General features: G+C 35.6%; 1 protein-coding gene across 12 annotated transcripts in view; it reads left to right on the forward strand.

The window, feature by feature from the left end:
• HEATR5A (HEAT repeat containing 5A) overlaps positions 1-17,150 on the forward strand; it is a 62,733-nt gene that overhangs the window by 43,921 nt on the left and 1,662 nt on the right. For 8 of the 12 annotated variants that reach the window (XM_084521196.1, XM_084521205.1, XM_084521201.1 and 5 more), the window contains 14 exons: positions 735-873; positions 1,958-2,140; positions 2,885-3,124; positions 3,831-4,012; positions 5,661-5,729; positions 6,158-6,337; positions 7,581-7,815; positions 8,250-8,498; positions 9,290-9,417; positions 11,168-11,315; positions 12,002-12,274; positions 13,858-14,082; positions 14,985-15,139; positions 16,674-16,887. In XM_084521196.1, the coding sequence (XP_084377322.1) occupies positions 735-873; positions 1,958-2,140; positions 2,885-3,124; positions 3,831-4,012; positions 5,661-5,729; positions 6,158-6,337; positions 7,581-7,815; positions 8,250-8,498; positions 9,290-9,417; positions 11,168-11,315; positions 12,002-12,274; positions 13,858-14,082; positions 14,985-15,139; positions 16,674-16,887 (2,620 nt within the window). The remainder of the gene's footprint in view (positions 1-734; positions 874-1,957; positions 2,141-2,884; positions 3,125-3,830; positions 4,013-5,660; positions 5,730-6,157; positions 6,338-7,580; positions 7,816-8,249; positions 8,499-9,289; positions 9,418-11,167; positions 11,316-12,001; positions 12,275-13,857; positions 14,083-14,984; positions 15,140-16,673; positions 16,888-17,150) is intronic. The other 4 variants (XM_084521202.1, XM_084521206.1, XM_084521203.1 and 1 more) reach the window with 3 other exon arrangements.

A 17,150-nucleotide genomic window follows, 5' to 3' on the forward strand; every position in this document is an offset into this window, starting at 1 on the left:
CAGTATTAAAAAAAAAAAAAAAAAAATACACCGTTTTGGTGATGCTAAAATATGATGACACCATAAAGTTTTTGCTGGAAACTGCTCGGCAGAGCTGATTTGTCTTAGTGTGATACATTTACCAGTAACTCTCTCCCTTCCTCTCACCTCCTCCAAAACAGTACGATGTAATCTGACAGTATAATAATTTTTTGGAAAGAAATTGTAGCAGTGTTGCTTGACCTTTCTTATAAACTTCCTTTTATGCATGGAATTGATTTACTAAAGCCTGGTTGACTGTCTCACCCTTTTGATTACATTGGTATCTCCCTATTTACATGTAACAACGATGATTTGAGTATGTTTCTCTTGCACTGAGTTTTCAAGTCCATTACATATACTCTGTAGGCAAAGAATAGCCTTATGCATTGAGACCACAATTCAGCTGTCATTGAAGTTAATGGGGCCTTTCTACTGACACTGGTGAGAATTGGATCTGGCCCAAAACCAGTCTTGTAAATTACTTTTAGTGAGAAAATATTAAAAGCATTGATATGCTAAAACTGATTATAGGAGTTGCGAAACCTTTTTATTTGTAGTTAAAAATAAAGAAAAAAAAGCTGAGAAAAATTAGCATTAATTTCATGCTTACTGACTTCACAGATTTTCATAACTGCAATTATGGAATAATTCAGAAATTAGCAACCTTATAAAGGCTTGTTAGCCATCTTACTGTTTCTTTTTGCACGTTTCAGGTGAATCTCTGTAGCTCATATTTGTTATTGAGACGTGCAGTAGTAGCTTGCCTACGTCAGCTTGTACAAAGAGAAGCTGCTGAAGTATCAGAATATGCTGTTGCACTAGTTAAAGAGAGCAGAGAAGATTTCACTCCAGGTAAGCATTGAAGTTCTGAGATCAAAGAATGAATTCTAAACACACTCCACTATGAGTATGAAAACGTTGCTATGTTCTTGTTGAAGTCTTTAACCTCCCAAAATTTTCTACTTCAGTTTTCTATATAGTATAAAATTTTGGAAGCATCAAACCTTTCTTAGTGGTAAAATACTAATATTTTACAAAGATATTATTGCTTTTCATATACTCTAGATAGTAAAGGTCACTAAACTAAAAAAAATGCAGATGCACTTCTAGAGAAACCCAAGTCTATAGCTTCATAGACCTGCATCTTACATGTATTTTCATACTTACTTCTACTTTCCCATATAAATCTCCTCTTAAATTAAGTCAGTCATTGAAGGAAGGTATGTAAAATATGCTGAAGAAAGTTCCTGTTGACCTCTTCAGAGAATTAGCTAAGTAATGATTAGCTAGGATCCCTAGAATTTTCATGTCCTGAGTGTATGGAGCCCTCTTTCCTTCTAAAAGGTCTGAAAATGATCACTAGCTCATCCTTATATACCCTTCTGTACAGGTATGGTGGTAATAAATTATGTCACTTAGTATTTTAATTCAAGCTCATCTGAAATTTTTCAGAAGATGGATTATAGCCATTCTGTAAAAATGCTGATTTTTGAAAAAAAGTTCTGTGTTTGTCTTTTTGAGTTGTGCTGGTGAATTATTTCAACTTCTGTTTTCAATGTAAAAGATTATTTTAGAGTTACCTTATGTTTTAGTGTGAGGAATCAGATAGCCAAAGACAAATTTTTTTTCAGAGCTCAGATGCTATGGTGATAGTAGTGTTGTGAAATTCCGAGTGGGATTATTTTATTTCCCTGCAGTAACTCTTTTCCTATCGGTAGTATTATCTGTAAAAGTTCCAAGTGTATTTTTTGTTGTTGTTGTTTTTAACCCAGATATCTTAAACATGGCATTAAAGCAATATGTATTATTATTTCAAAAGTATTTGAGTACTAGATACTTGTTGTCTACATGCTACTCAGTGTGCAACCTCCAGTGGTGTTTCTGTGGCAATTAGTTTTATGATATATAGCATTCATCTCACAGACTTTGTTCTTAGTAGATATTAACATCAGAGAAATAGGCCTGGAGGGGGCATTGCTGGGCTTGCTGGACAAAGAATTGGATCAAAGATTGCGCCAAGATATCAAAGAAACTCTGAGTCATATGCTTACTTCAATGGCAGTTGAAAAGCTCTCTTTTTGGCTGAAGCTTTGTAAAGATGTTCTTGCTGCCTCTGCTGGTAAGTACTAGGAGACTCTAGTAGAGAACACAATGAAAATAAAGTCCGTAACATTACATTCTGTTACTGAAGAATTGTTACTGCTTCTTGAATGTTTGATGTTCATGAAGTGTACCTCATCTTCCATACTGAAATAGTGAACCCTTTAACTTACTTTTTTCACAACAAATAAGACTTTTTCTGATTGCGCTTTGGCTACTGAAGAGGTTTCTGTAAGCATATAGTATGTATTGGCTGTTCATATTCTGGCTGTTTTACTACCCTAATGTTAAGTTACTGGCATACCAGGAAAGGAAGTATGGAGTACATTTGAGCTTGTGGATCCAGTGTAAATACCTACAAGAAAAATATTCGGACTATCTTTTCTATGGATGATAGGAATGATGCAGACCTATTATATCATTAATGAATCTCCTAGGCTAATAGAATTTATTACTAGGTTGAGTATTGCAAAAGGATTTCTCTTTCCCCTTCTCTCTCTCTTACAGTCTCATCTTATGATGCAAAAAGAAAACTGGTTTGATTTTGGATTTTTGGATTTGGAAAGGCAGTGACTTGTGATGTGTCACTGCAAACAGTTTTGTTGCACTTTGTTTCTAGATCTAGCATTGACTTTAATACACTGAGGTTGAATGGGAGTCACAGCAAGTTGAAGGATAGAGATGAACTTTTGAAGAGATTTTCTTATATGTCCTCCAAAAAAAAAAAAGTACGTTTCACTTTGTTTCCCCTGTGTCCTAACAGATTTCAATACAGTAGCTTCAATAGATACCACTCAAGAAGAAGAAACTGCTAAAGTGGATGATGCATCTATATTAACGTCTGAAAGTGATGAGAGGTTTCATCCCTTCAGTAATCCACGATGGTCTACCAGAGTTTTTGCTGCAGAGTGTGTTTGTAAAATTATAAACCAGTGTGAAAATGCAGGCAGTGCACACTTTGACATAACCTTGGCTCAGGAAAGAAAACAACGTGATTCAAGAGGTACGTCTTAAGCACTGAAAGAATTTTACAGAAAGCTAACACTAAAATAAGTGTTAGCTTTTTGCATCTTAATGAAATCTATCATAAATATGTTGTTTGTAATCACTGAAACATCTAATTACTCTGATTTGAAGCCTATATTGATTAAGGTGTAGAGCAACTTTAATTAGTCAAAATATTGGCATATCACTGCAACATCTACACATATTTTCCTGCTTGTAGGATGGTGATGTGTATGGAACAATTGTTTCTGCCTTAGAATTGGCAATCAGAAGTGATAGCTGGCACCAGCCTACAACAACACAGTTAGGTTATCTGGGAGTATTACCAAAAGAAATATCCACATTTTTCTTTCCTTAATTTGCCAGTTTCTTTCCTTAATTTTACTAATAAAAATGCAGTGTCAGTTTTCAGTACCTGCCTGTGTTTATTTAGAGGTTTGTTTTGCTTCTTTTTTTAGAAAATGGGCATCATACATGAAGATATTTATGCTTTATTCTAAGTACATTTTTACATTCAAATGGAAAGTTGGCTAGATCAGCTAGCATAAGATGTCCAAGTAAGATTGTTGTATATGTTAACTGCCTTGAGTGAATCCTTGATGTGTTGTAGAATGTGAAATACGCATTTTGAAAATGTTGGGAGCAATGTTATAAAATATGTCTATATCTAAATTCAATAAAACTATTTTTTTTTCTGTTCTTAGATGACTTTTTGGTACTGCATTTAGCTGACTTGATCCGTATGGCTTTTATGGCTGCCACAGATCACAGTGATCAGCTTCGTCTTTCTGGGCTTCAAACGTTGCTAATTGTTGTTCGGAAGTTTGCAGCTGTTCCAGAACCAGAGTTTCCAGGTCATGTCATTCTGGAACAATATCAAGCCAATGTAAGCACCACTGTTAATAAGTTAGAAAAGTGTAGAGTTAAAGGAATTTGCTTTTGGTGGTAGGTAGTGCTGTAGCCGGGTTTCAGTTTGTTAACAAAACTATTACTCATATATTTTTATCTTAATTTATCTAGAAGGCATCTTTTCAGTCAGTGTATGATGTTTTAGGGCTAACATTTTTTAAGTTTCAGCTTTTTCCTTCTACCCTATTCGATAACAATAAACAGAAAACAACCTAACAATATTCTTCTGTTGGCACTCTGTGGAAAGGAGGATTGCCTAGAGTTAGTCAGGAGCTACCATTGGGAAAAATAATTTCCTTGCAATCCAAAATCATCAAGCAAGTTACAAGTAGATCTAATAATTGTCCTTTTAAGCTTCATTACCCTTAAAGTGTTTCTGCTGATACTATGCTTAGAGCTTCTAATCAACTGTTTCACAGAAGTTGAAGAGATGTGAAGCCATTAAAATTTATTTTGTCAAATGTTTTCCATAATAATAACCAGAAGTAGAGAAGTAGAGAAGAATGCGTTTTTCCAGATTTAAGTTGCGGTTTCCTGAAGTCTTGTCTGCGAGTTCATTAAATGAAGTGTAAGTTTTACGGGGTCTTAACAAATGGTCGTTATCTGTCACTAAAACCAAATACTTTTCACTTATTTTCATGAACTTAAGATGGACAGTCATAATTCCTGTACCTTTATTGTGCTGAGACGCATCATCAGTGAAGTGTATTTATCTTCAGCAGACCTGTTGTAAAAATTGCTTTTGATCGGTCATTTGGCATATAACAAAATCACATGGTGATACTTGGATCTTCAGCGTCAATTCAAAACAGAACCCTTTCAGTATGTCCTTAAAATGATGTAAACCATCATCACTGTAATCTTTCTGTAGGGGCTTCATTCACCTGATCGAAAAAGATCCTAAAAATGACAGGTAGATATTTCATTACTGTAGAGGCTGACAGTCTCAGTGAGGATGGTGCCATTGCACTGGTTATGATATATATCCTCTACTACATGTTGCAGTTTCACCCCAAATTGTATCTGGCTAAGTTTGAATTTAAAGATATCACCTAAATCAACAAGTGAAATTTTTGTTAGCCTTTAGGGAAAAATAGCTTTCAACAATGACAGTAGGTGAAATCTCTGTAGCCTTCTAAGTATGTATTGGTGTATTCCTTTTTAGGTAAATGGGGTTTGTGTTCTCCCCTTCTTTCACTTACCAAAGTTGCCCAACTTCAGCTGTTTGTTTCCTTAGAATTGTATTCTTTCTGAGTAACAAAATGTCACTTATTAGGTGTTCTTGTAAGTCTTCCACAGTTTGGAACATAGCTTTTGCTTTTGAAAGCTACTCATCACATCCAGAGGTCGGGAAGGTAGAAGTTTCTATTTCAATTTTAGACTGCAAAGAACAGAAACCTCTTTGAAGACCTGTTTCAAAGAGAACCATGTCTTCTGTGTAAGCAAAACAAACACAAAAGTATGGCTGCTGTGGTCTCCCTCTGCTTGAACCCCACCACAGAATTCTGAAAAATGAAAAGGAAACTATGCTTTATAAGGGAAAACTACAACAAAGCCTAGTTATAGAAAGTAATTATTTACTTAATTGCTAACTGTGTACTCTATGTTGTATAACTCTTCTTTAGGTTGGAGCAGCCCTTAGGCCTGCCTTTGCTCCTGAAACTCCTCCGGATGTCACAGCAAAAGCATGTCAGGCAAGTGTTGAATGTCAGAAGTCCTTGATAATAGCCCCTGTGAATATCTTTTTTTGCTTGGTACATCACACAAGAAAAAGGAAATAATACATCATCTAGTCTCAAATTCTCAATGCACACAAAATAATGTCACCTGTGTTACCCCTGTGTAACATGACATAAAATCCCACAGATTTTATGCACTTGAAAATCTTTTGAGAAACTTTGTAGCAGTTGAAACTTTGGTTGTTTATGACATCCTTCTTAATGTTTTTGGCTTTTGTTACTTATGTATACTGAACTGTAATACCATTTAACATTGATTATTATCTGAGAGTAATTATGTCTTAATAGAAATTAAATCTCTTTTACATCATTTTACAGATGGAAAAATAGAGTATGTAGTGGTGTTTGGCTCTTGTCTCTAACTAACTGTTTTACAACTCTAGGTATGCAGTGCCTGGATAGCAAGTGGTGTAGTAAGTGATCCTAATGACCTTCGACGAGTTCACCAGTTGCTTGTATCCTCTTTGGTCAAAGTGCAAGCTGGGAAAGAAGCACAAGGTCAACAATATAATGAAAGTACCTCAACGATGGAGATACTGGCTGTGCTTAAGGCTTGGGCAGAGGTTAGTGTAACAGCTCCATGACAATAGTCTTGATTTCTGGTAGGTGAATTGGAACCTTTCACAGAGTGGTTTCAGAAATTTCTTACATGTTTCATTAAACAGAAGTTTTTCATTCTTTACTATGATTTGTTACCTCTAAATAGTACATGAACACCAGCCCTACCCACATTGAAAATACATGTGATCAATGATATGCTTGGTAAACTTGGACAATAGCACTGATTGTTAAATTGCTGCAGTATATTATTCATATTTCATAGAGTCAGAATTCTTACTTTCTGATGTTTCACTATTCAGTTTAAATGAGCAAGGTATAAATGGTTATGCGGATGGCCCACTGAACATAGCCATTTTAAACAGCTATCGTTTTTCTCATTGCTTATTGGCATTTAATTTCTTACAGGTAGTTCTTTCAACAGTGTAAGTTCAGTACTGCCTTGGCTAACTGCCTTTAATTCAGCTCACATGATTGCATGTTTTAATACGTGTATATGCAAAATTAGATATTTAGAAAATGTGAGCAATGTAGCTAACCTATAGAAGACGTCTTAGAAAGCACTGACAATGAACTTGGTGCTGTGAATAGATAACCAGCCAAATACGATCACATCATGCAGTAATTCTGTATGGTATTTCTGTATATAATCAGGCAGGTGTGTTGAAGAAAGCAGACGAGATGACATTTACATGACCATTTGTAGAAACACATACCAACTTCTGGTGTCTATACTGGAGAAATAATACTGGCAAAATAGGAAAGCCATCAGAGAAAAGCCAACAAGTAGGAATAAAGAAAATGAAAATAAGCCTACACTGAAAGACTTAAGTAGATCAATGTATTCAATCTATTCAAGAAAAGATAAGGTGTGCTATGATCAATTTAAAATGATTATGTGGATAAAAGTTTTTTAATGGCATACATCAATAATCCTTTCACTGGTCAGAAACTGAGACGAAATTCAGATGAAATGTGAAGTACAGATTTTAGAACTGAAATTTGTAGATTGTTCCAGTCACTAGAAGTCTCCAAAGTAAACTGTTAATAATTTCTGCTAGATCTTGGATATGAAAAACTACTACAAAATAAAGTGGGGATAAATTTTTGTAATCAAGTCATCCAAGTCTACTGGACTTGAAGCAGGAAAAGATTGTAGTAAACCTTATGCTTGCTCAATAGGCTGTGGTGATTACAGTAGTTTTCCAAGTGTTAATATTTGTAAATGTCTTTTCAAATATATAACAGGTTTACATAGTTGCAGTTGAAAAGCAAAAAAATGCAAGTGATGCACAAAATCACTCTTTAAAAAATACAAAGTCTGTGGAAGAAAGCTACAGAGATACATCATCTTCAGCCAGTGGGCTTCTGGACTTAGTACAGGCAGATCTTGGAACTCTAAGCAAACTCTGGCTTGCTGCACTTCAGGATTTTGCTCTCTTAATTTTGCCTTCAGAATATGCATCACAACTACCTGCTGAAGGTAAGAAGGCAAATAAATTGTATTTTTATAGCTCACTTGTAAGTACATGTCATTAATGTCCTAGGTGACTTGTGTTAGATTTCAGTGAGATGGAATTCTATAGAGAATATGCATACTTGTGTACCTATCTAAACATAGATTGCTTTTTAGAAGGTTCAGTGATGTGAAAAGCAGTTTGTTCAGTATTGTTAGTTGGATATTTTTATGGTTGAAAGAAGGAAAAGGTAATTGTATTGGATTCTATCAAAATAAATCAAAATGAATTGTCGTCGTTAACCTAAATTTTAATATTCCACACTTAAAAAATAATAATAAATCATATAAAATATGGTAAATATCATTTCAATAAGAAGAATGCCAGTTTCCTATGAAAGAGGAATTATTATAGATGAAAATAAATGATATCCTTGAAACTGTAACTTCTCTTTTTGTAGGTGGTGCATTTTATACAGCGGAGACAATTGAAAACGCCAGACCTCATTACTACAACTCCTGGGCACTAATACTTTATGCTACAGCATTGTGGCTTACTACCACAGGTTTCATTGTTGTTGATCCAGATGAAGGAGTTACTAATCTCTCTAGACCTGTCACCCCAACTACAATGTGTCAAGATTCTTCTACCAGGCCATCAGTGAAATCTCCTGAGGATGTGAATACTGACAGATTTCATCTTATTATGGGTTAGTGCGTGTTCCGTCTTGATTCTGTAACACCGAAAGTATTTTTTTAATAGATAAAACTTGAAACATAAACATTTTCTGTATCACAGCTGTTCTTATACATACATTGATCAGTTTCCCAAGTCATCACGTGTTTTGGAATTACAGCTGTACAACTGGGTTGAGAATATGGATCACAGTTTGTGTGTATTTCATCTCCATTGTCACAATACGTCCTCTGAAAAGTCCTGAAACCTCAGAAAAAAAGTTATTTGATTTTATCTGGTCTAGGAGTTGCAAGCTTAGGCCTAGTGTAATCTATTTGTAGGTGATGATCCAGTTATGGTAGCTGTAATCTTTAGCATTTCTGTAAAATAAGAAGAAAAACTATCAGCCTTGGAGTTTGTGAACTATTATTAATCTGTCTGTTATTTTCCTCTGTTACATAAATCAATTTAATTAAGCAAATACTCTTCTGTGTATTCGTTATGACTCATAGAATTGTCTGCCTGTTCATCAGACCTCAGTGTTTTACTTGGAAATTGCTCTAATTTATTTATTGTTATTTGTTACAGGACAGTTATAATCACATCTTAAATTGCCTAGGACTTCAAGAACTTTTATTGTTTTTGGGGAAGTAGAGTTCTTTCACTAAAACATAAACAATAGGAGATCAATTCACTTAATAAAAAATACAAATATCTGTCTGCTCAGCAAACTATTAGATTACTTTTTATTTGACAAAATCACTTTTTAAAAAGCACTTATTACATTTCTTAAGAATATTTATATATTACTTCTTATCTGTACAGGAATTAGTGTGGAATTTCTCTGCTCTCCTCGATTGGATGCAGCAATGGAGAACATTATTGCCTGCTTACATGCCCTACAGGCACTCTTTGATGTCCCATGGCCAAGGTCTAAAATAGGAGGTGATCAGGTAACGTCTTAATGATCAGAGCCCCAAGCTAATTTCCAGGAAAAAAAAAATCAGGGATTCAGTAAAAAGCTTCTTATCATGTAGACAACTCTATTCCGTAGGGACTTGATGGATTTGTAAACTAGTCATGACTGTATTTCTTAAGACTGAAGGAAAAAAGCTGCTGGATCAATAGTGGTATGAGATGTTAGATACGGAGACTGAAGTTTTATTTCTGAAGATTGCAAAAGTAACATCTTAGTAGATTATTTCTGCATATCATCTGTAAGACAAAACACCGTGTATAAGGGCCTAAGTGTAAATTAGAGTCAAAGATTACATCCAGATTGTAAGACTGACAGACAGACCAGGAGCAGGTGCCATCCCAAAAATTAAGGAAGTTTTCACAAGGAGTTAAGCAGCAAGAGTTCTTTTTCTCATTTTGAGCTTGACATATTTACAGAAAAGCCAGATATAATGCATAATTTTAGTTAAAACAGTATCTCTGCTCTGTATTGTATATCCAAGAATCTTCAACACAAAAGCAGTAAGTAAATTATAGGCTTTATCAAGGTCCTTCTTTGTAGAGGGAGGGAGGAGAGAAAAAGCAGAACATTGAACCTGTAGAAGCTGGGGAGGGGCAGAAAACTTGAGCAGATTTTGTCAGGAAGGAATAATCAACTAAGTAGGATGAGAGCCAGGTAAAGACAGAATTCCAGAAAATTAAGAAGATAATTTCAAGGAACATCACTGATTGTGGTGGAAAGACTAGCAATTCAGAGAGCAATGACATTGTGTCTCTAGAAACAATGTGGTGAAAACAAGGTCACGAGGGATTTCAGCAAGAATGGTTTCCTTGGCATACAAGGAAGACGGGTTAGGGAGAGAGTCTGGGCTAGAACTGGTGTTCCAAATAGTGCCTGTAAAGAACAGAGGATAGCAAATGTCATCTTGTTAACGCTCCTGATCTTGGTTTATGGGAAAGGATGGGAATCATACAGAAAAACCTCTATTACAGGATTTCTCAACAATGGGGAAGAAGAGAAAAACATGTTCTAGATATTCTTTACTTTTTCCTTTAGAAGAGATACCCCATTTTTGTTGTTTGGATTCTCTATTTAGTTTTTCCTTCATTTCCTGCTCTCAGAATGAATACTCGCAGGACAACACATTATCTTATTCTGTCAAGGAACAGTGCAATTAATGCTGTTTTGAATATTGAAGTTGATAAAAGGAAACTGGACAAAATAAGTGGTATTGGAAAAAAAAAAAATCTTTAAATTAAGCTTATACTATCCTGTGTACCACACAGTTGTCTAACACAGCTAAAGTGATAATGCCTGTGAACATGCCTAACTTCTGTTGACTATTGTTGCTTTCTCCAAAGGAATGTGCATACTGTAGCAGGGATAGCAAAAGGCCCAATTCACTGTAGTATTCCTATATTCAAGAGTTAAAAAGCAAGAAGATTACTTTTTTGTTTTTTTTTTTTTTTTTTCAATAGTTTTAAGTGCTTTATCTCTAAATTATTGTGATTACTGGTTTTGGGGGGAGAATTGAGCAGGGTCCCTCCTGCTGGGAGCTAGGAGGTAGGTCTTTTAATATAAAGCCAAGTCCTGTGATTGTATCAATAGTACTGCTGTGTTCCTTAGTGAGATTACTAAGAGTAATACTGTTGGCTTTAACCAGTATTAACCATTTGTTTGGGAGACACTATTTCTAAGATTTCTGCATCAAAATGTGAGTATATTGCACATTTTTCTTACTGTAGGAGCTGGGTGTAGAGCTGCTCAATGTTTTGCATCGCCTAATACTGACCAGAGAATCACCTGATATTCAGCTTGCTGCCCTTGAAGTTGTTCGGCTGATTCTTTTTGCAGCTCAGGAACATGTGAAGGAAAAGCGGAGAAGTGCAGAAGGTACAGTAATGCACAAGATGCTGAATACATATTGACAGAGTTAAGGCAGTTCTTTTTGCAAGATGGAATTCTTGAAGGTGATGCATCCAACATGCGTCTTTTAATTAAAGCTTTTCAGTTAATGACTAATCCTGGTTCACATAAGTCAGTTCAGGTGCCTGACTTAAGAAATTGGGGTGGTATGATAGACAGTAGGTGACTTTGGAGGTGACTAGAGAGCATGAAGTGAGGAGGAAAACTGCAGTTTGGATACCCTTGTGTGGTGACAGGGAGGGAGAAATCTTACTGGAAAGGTGGGATCAATTGCAGTAGAACAACAGAGAAACTTGGCACACACAGCTGTTAAAAGCCAGACAGCACTAGCTTCTTTGATTGTAACTCCCTAAAGTTCTTTTCCTAATAGGGAAAAAAAAAAAAAGAGAAAAACAACAAAATGACATTGTATTGGCATGGTACCTCTGCATGTTTGAAGTCTAAATACTGCGCATGCTTTTGCCTTTTCACAATCAGTGCACAGATTGCTTTTTCAGAGGGATGGATGTTTGCCAGTAGAAGCTGGAATACATATGCACATACATGTAGGTGTTGAGATGGTCATTTGGTGATGAAACAGTCTTAAGAGGTAAACTTCTTGGAAACAAGGTACAGTCTGCAGATTTCTGCTATATTTCTTCTTTTTGTTGTAGTTGATGATGGTGCTGCAGAAAAGGAAACGTTACCAGAATTTGGAGAAGGCAAAGATACAGGAGGACTGGTGCCTGGGAAATCATTAGTCTTCGCAACACTAGAGCTATGTGTTTGTATTCTTGTCAGACAGCTTCCCCAGCTCAACCCTAAATTAACTTGTAGCCCTGCAGTTCAATCAGGAAAACATCTGTTATTGTCAGAAGATGGAAGTAGACTGGTATCAGCAGCATTAGTTATTCTCTCTGATGTTCCTGCCATCTGCTCTCCTGAAGGTATGCTATTTCATCACAAGGAAAAATTAAATGAAAGAGTATTGGGTTCTTCTGAGCACCCTTGTTACTACCTAATTTTCTCAGCTGGATAAATCTGGCAGCAAGCTCTGTGATTTGCCTGTGACAATTTCCTGTCCTCTTTTTTTTTTTTTTTTTGACAGTCAGATAACAAAAGTTACTGAAGCAACTGAAAGAGCAGTTTTTCTTTTCCTCCCACATGTAGCAGTGCAATTAATAGGTTCATTTTGTGAGAGAAGTATACAATAGCTACATGCTTCTATCCTACTTCAATCTTCTATTCCAGAACTTATAATGCAAACATAAATTAATTTTAAAAGGGAAATGTGTCGTGTTAGCTTTCACTTAAAGCCATCATTTAAACATTAGCAACCTGCTGTTAAGGATTTATGACAGATTCCTCAGATGAGCTGACTTTCACCCCATGATTCATCTTGGATGCACACCACACTTTAAGAGGTGAAGATTGTTTCCCCAACAATACCATGCTCATGTGTATGATATTTCAGTGCTGTTTCAGCCACCCTGATAAGACATTTCTGCCCTACTCCTCTTTTCATACCTTACGTATTTATTACTCCTTTGCAAATTTTTGCTTTTACTACTTCTGGAAACTCCTTTTCTTACCTTTGTGCTCTTTGACAGGTTTCTTCTTTGGGAATATTGTACAACTGTTAACTATTGCATAATAGTTCTTGCTATTTGTTTTAGGGTGATGATATGATTTCTTTCTGTAGCCCGTTATTAGTCAGTTCAAAGCAAAAAGAAACTGACATAGCATCATTTACTTCTGAGGGCAGCTATATTTTAAGAAAAATAGTTGTGAATTTTCTTTGGGCTCTGTAGTACTTTTTGTCTTTAACCATTTAAGTTACTCCACAAGCAAACAGCTTCCAGGATTGGAGCAGATGGGATGTTTACACCAAGGAACTTAGCATTTAAGTCAGGTGACTAAAAAACTTAAGCTTGATTATACAGTCAGTTGGATAAGATTGGAAAAGGAAGCATGTCCAAAGGTCAATTCATATAATTAAAGGTTTTAAAAATTATTTTTAAGTTATTTTAACAGGTCCTTATTCCAGAATGTCAACTGCCAGATTGTCAGTGAGAGGTGATTGTTCAGTAGGCTGTGGGACACCTTACTTCTCTTCTTAAAGAGGAGGAGAGGTCTCCTCTCTTCCAAAATTATTGTTAGACTTTGCTATTTTAATTCTAGGAATTCCTGTTACCTGTTTTTAACCTGAGAACCTCTTTCTATTCATCTTGGTAGATTCTTGATTTTCAGTGACTTCTTAGAGCAATGAGATCCTTGACTAATTACACATCATTTGAGAGAAATTTTACCTCCTACCAGTTTTGGAATTACCACTTGTTAATCACAGAATGGTTAACGATAGCAGGGATCTCTGGAGATCATCTGGTCCAAATCCCCTGCCAAGCAGGTTCAGGTAGTGACCTAGTTGACCCTAGATAGATAAGAGAATCCAAGAAAAGTTCTTCATATTTTTAAATACCAAAGGTCCCTTTTTTTAACTTCTGTAAAATTAATTTGCCTTGTTCTACAGGAAGTGTTTCAGTTCTGCCTACTATATTGTACCTAATTATTGGAGTGCTTAAAGAAACTGCAGTGAAACCGCAAGATGGCCAGTTACCTTTGACAGTTACTGCATCTCTGCAAGCTCTTAAAGGACTTTTGTCTTCTCCAATGGCTCGAGCAGAGAAGAGTCGGACTGCATGGACTGATCTTCTGCGCAGCGCTTTGGTCACAGTGCTTGACTGTTGGGATCAAGGTGAGCACGCTTTAGTTTGTGTTTTTTATAAAGTAAAAAAAATTTTGGAAGGTTGGTTGGTTCTGTTAGACTAAATTTCTGCATGTCTTAAATAAATAAACACTAAGAACTTGGTAACCAACTAATTCAACAACAACTAAGTACTGCTGAGACTATAGTGCAATGCTGTGTCTACAGTTCATATGAGAAGTCAAAATCTGTAAAGGATAAGCATGGGATTGCAGCCTTACTCCTGTATTACGTAATGCCACAATGGTACACAGCGTGGTGAAATGAACAGGAGCTGTAACTTCAGTGTAAATGAGCATAAAAACAGTTCTGCACATAATTTCTTTATGAAGAGCTAGTGTCTGTATTGACAGCAAAGGGAATAAAATAATAGTTCAAGAAAAATAACTTCTTAATGTTAGTGTTCTGTGTACTGTTTCTTCAGCTTCCCAATTTTGTATGACTTTTGTCATTCCTTCCATTTAATCTCAACGCTGTAGTTTGTTACTGGAACTTTCATCTGTTTTATTTATTTATTTGTGGAAACAATGGTCTCAATCATGCCAGAAGGATGTAAGTTCTTAATGCAGATTTTATATAATTGCCAAAAAAAAGATTGTTGTACCCTAACATATCATACCAGCTTTGCAAAGATAATTATTGCACCTTATTCAAAGAAAAAATGAAATAAAGTATGCTGGTATACCTAAATATGCATATGACCACTCCTGAATTCCCATTTTGGCCTTGGCTTTTATTACAGTAAAAGCCCTTATCAGTGCATCAGTTTGTCATGCATATGTAAAAAGACTCCTAGAGACACGTAGACATTTCTCTTCCATCTCTTTGTAACATTTGAATTCACAGAATTACTATATAATGCAAATCTAACAGTGTGTTTGCTTTATTGATAGTAGATGGTCTTCAACAACAATGTGACGAAGTTAGCCTGCTTACTGCTATTACAGTATTTATTTTGTCCAGCAGTCCAGAAGTTACTACCATAGAGTGCCTTCAAAAGCGTTGTATTGAGAAGTTCAAAATAACACTTGACTCAAAAGATCCTTTTGTAAGTACTGGTGAATTTGTGAGAATATCAATAGCATATTAAATATGTTTTTGTTTATTTTCTCTTCAGTTACTTCTTGTGTCGACTCCAATTAAATCTGCTCTGCAGGATATCTGTTGTATTTTAAAATAGTTTGAACGAGTTAGCGAAAACTTGTCCAGCAGTGCATTTTATCACTTATTTATTCTGAATACAGTTCTGCATTCCTATGCATTCCTATGATTTTCATTTTTTGTTTCAGACTCAGAGCTTTACACACTGATAAGTACATGATACAATTGCATAGTTCTTTAGGCACCTGTTTCATTTTATTAGTCATTTTGTTGTAAATGCGTAGATACTACCCCTTTTGGTCAGGAAATACTGCAGCTGTAGGTCTTTAGAAGCTGGAGGAGTATGTTGAGGAAGTATCACTACATAATTTATACCGTATCATAAGCATCATCTCTAGGTCACTGCTGGAGGCAGGGTATTGAACTAGATTAATGCTTTGTTCTGACCTCCTTATAAATGTTTGTATACACATACTTTAGAATGTAGCGCTACAGTTCATTTGTTACTTTTCTTCATCTAAAAGAGCATAGCAAGAAAATAAAATCACAAATTTTATTTATTATTAGTGCAAATGCAAATGGCTTTTCTAAAGGCTGGGGACACACTCACTCTGAAAGTCCGGCTCTGAAAATGCATTAAATTTTATGTTCTACTAATATGAGAATTCACTGTTAACTGTTCTCTTGCTCCTTCTCTGGACATCCTCATGTAGTAACTACAGATTAAACTAAGTTACCTTTAACTGGACAGCTAACTCAGCTGTTAGAAAACTACTTTTTTTTATATATTGACGCTTTTTTAGTATTGTCAACATGGTTTTCCCCAATAGTAAACTTGGGAATCACAGAATTGTAGGGGTTGGAAGGGACCTTGAGATCTTCGGGTCCAACCTCCCTGCCAAAGCAGGAAAAGTTGAATATGACAAATCATATTCAGGAATGCTGAATGGGACTTCAGGAAAATAATGGTAGTATGCATTTGCAAGTTGTAAGTGTTTTAGGTATCTGAGACTTTCAGAAGTTCTGTAGGCACTTCACAGTTTCAGTCCTACTGACCTCCAGTGACACACACAGTAAGCTATTTGCACCTTTTGACACCTGCTAAGTTTGTACCTACAGTTTCACAGAAGTAATACTTACATTTGAAGCATGTATTCTTGGTCAGCAAAATACAGATTATTTTCAAAACAATAGTAACACACTGTCTTAACACATAAATGATATTTTTTCCTTTACCCAAAAATCTAGGAAGATGTAGGACTCTGGAAATAGGAAGCATGATCTAGTTTCTGTTAATAATTTGGTTAGAAGTTATAATGCTCCTATCAATTATTATGCATTAGCGTCCTGCAACTTGATGAATTTTTGAGCTGTGAGGCAGATTTTTCGCCCTCCCTGAAATTTTATCTGACAAGCTTTGAGTTTTAAAACAGTCTGACTTGTATAACACTTTGTAACTGCAACTTTGATTTTCCCTTCAGGTACAGTGTAAATGCTACCAGCTGCTGCACTCCATCTTTCAGCATCCAAACAAAACCGTGTCATATCCTTATATTCATTCTTTAGCACCATCCATTGTGAGGAAATTGCAGGAAACAGAAAAAGCAAAACCTGAAAATGCTGCTGAACTTCAAGTTATTCAGGAGGGAATCAAGGTGTTAACAGCTCTTATAGCTACTGCTGAGGAAGAACACCGTAAGTTACTTCCATTACTAGTATCCAAAGCATTGCACAGGCTTAAAGTTGCCACAGGTAATAGATTAAAACAAAATGATGACTGTAGAACTGGTCCTGAACAATAATTGCCACCAAAATTGTTACAATGATGGTTTGTTTTTCTGTATGGTTTAAATAACGCTTGCTGTTTTATGAGTTGTGTTAGATGTTGACTTGAATCATGAGAAATTCTTTTAACTAAAATGTTAAGCTGTTTATAAAAAGTGTATGTGTAAGTACTG

The sequence above is a fragment of the Aythya ferina genome, assembly GCF_964211825.1.
Source record: "Aythya ferina genome assembly, chromosome: 5".
Lineage (NCBI taxonomy): Eukaryota > Metazoa > Chordata > Aves > Anseriformes > Anatidae > Aythya > Aythya ferina.